General features: G+C 45.2%; 1 protein-coding gene across 2 annotated transcripts in view; it reads left to right on the top strand.

The window, feature by feature from the left end:
- Positions 1-1,077, top strand: part of ABHD6 (abhydrolase domain containing 6, acylglycerol lipase) — an 84,591-nt gene that overhangs the window by 57,740 nt on the left and 25,774 nt on the right. For both annotated transcript variants that reach the window (XM_045289838.1, XM_045289837.1), the window contains exon 3: positions 376-525. In XM_045289838.1, the coding sequence (XP_045145773.1) occupies positions 407-525 (119 nt within the window). In that variant the 5' untranslated portion in view covers positions 376-406. The remainder of the gene's footprint in view (positions 1-375; positions 526-1,077) is intronic.

The following is a 1,077-nucleotide window of genomic DNA, read 5'->3' as shown; positions in this document are numbered from 1 at the left end:
ATTTGTTCCCACCTGAAAGTTTTAAAAGTGAGTAAGTAACAGGCATCATTAGACTCGACTCCTAAAGACGTCTGTAAGCATCTCGTAAGAACAAGGGCATTCCTCTACATAACCAACATCTCGCCATTCCATCAAGGCGGGCATCACGATACGGGATTATCTGATGCCCGCTCCCAGCTCGGATCTCCCTCTATGTGTTGGCAATGTAATGCCCTTGAGGTCCTCCCCGGCCCCACCCCCAAAGCTGGGGTCCACTCAAGGATCCTTTGCACTTGCTTGTGTGTCTCCCTCCGTAGCGCATCCTGACCCCGGGTTCTGCCCTTTCTCTCCCCCGTCCCTCCTGGGGCAACATGTCAGGGCTTGTGTTCTCTTCAGCCCCCAGGAGCTCACCAGCCCGGAGAGCAGGATGGATCTGGACGTGGTGAACATGTTTGTGATCGCGGGTGGCACCCTGGCCATTCCCATCTTGGCCTTTGTAGCTTCATTTCTCCTGTGGCCTTCAGCACTGATAAAAATCTACTACTGGTAAGTTAATTCCTCATTATTTGGTTTAATAAAGCATTTCACCGAGGGCGCGCTGTTGTTGATTCATCTTTTCATTGACGGGTCCTAGAGAGCCATCTGCTCTTCCTGCACTGTCTGTGGTTGTCGTCACTCAACATTTTATTACGGTCGTTTTTCATCCTGGTGGAAAGGTTGAAAATGTTCATGCATTTTTTAAAAGCATTGTCCAGGGCCAGAGGAACGTGTGTAATGGACACACAGCAGAGAGGAAGTGAACTTATCTAATATCACCAGCTCACTAACCTCAGTAAACAACATGTGTAGAATCGGTTGAATGGGAACCTAAACCTTCACTGAAAGCACAATAAAGTATTATTTATTAAGAATAAATAAAGTAAGGAGGCACCCGGGCCACTGAGACAGCAGGTATAAGGGCAGATCAGTGGTTTTAGTATATGAGAAAAGTATTCATTAATGTGAATACTGAAAGTATTGAATAATAAATAATATTAAAATATGAGTAGTATCATATAGTGGGCATTATATGATATATCGCATAATGGCTTGTTGTTA

This window comes from Echinops telfairi, unplaced genomic scaffold (assembly GCF_000313985.2).
Source record: "Echinops telfairi isolate 266 unplaced genomic scaffold, ASM31398v2 ScPeMD7_31;HRSCAF=116, whole genome shotgun sequence".
Lineage (NCBI taxonomy): Eukaryota > Metazoa > Chordata > Mammalia > Afrosoricida > Tenrecidae > Echinops > Echinops telfairi.
The sequence above is the reverse complement of the archived record's forward strand: the minus strand, read 5'-3'. Positions and strand labels throughout refer to the sequence as shown.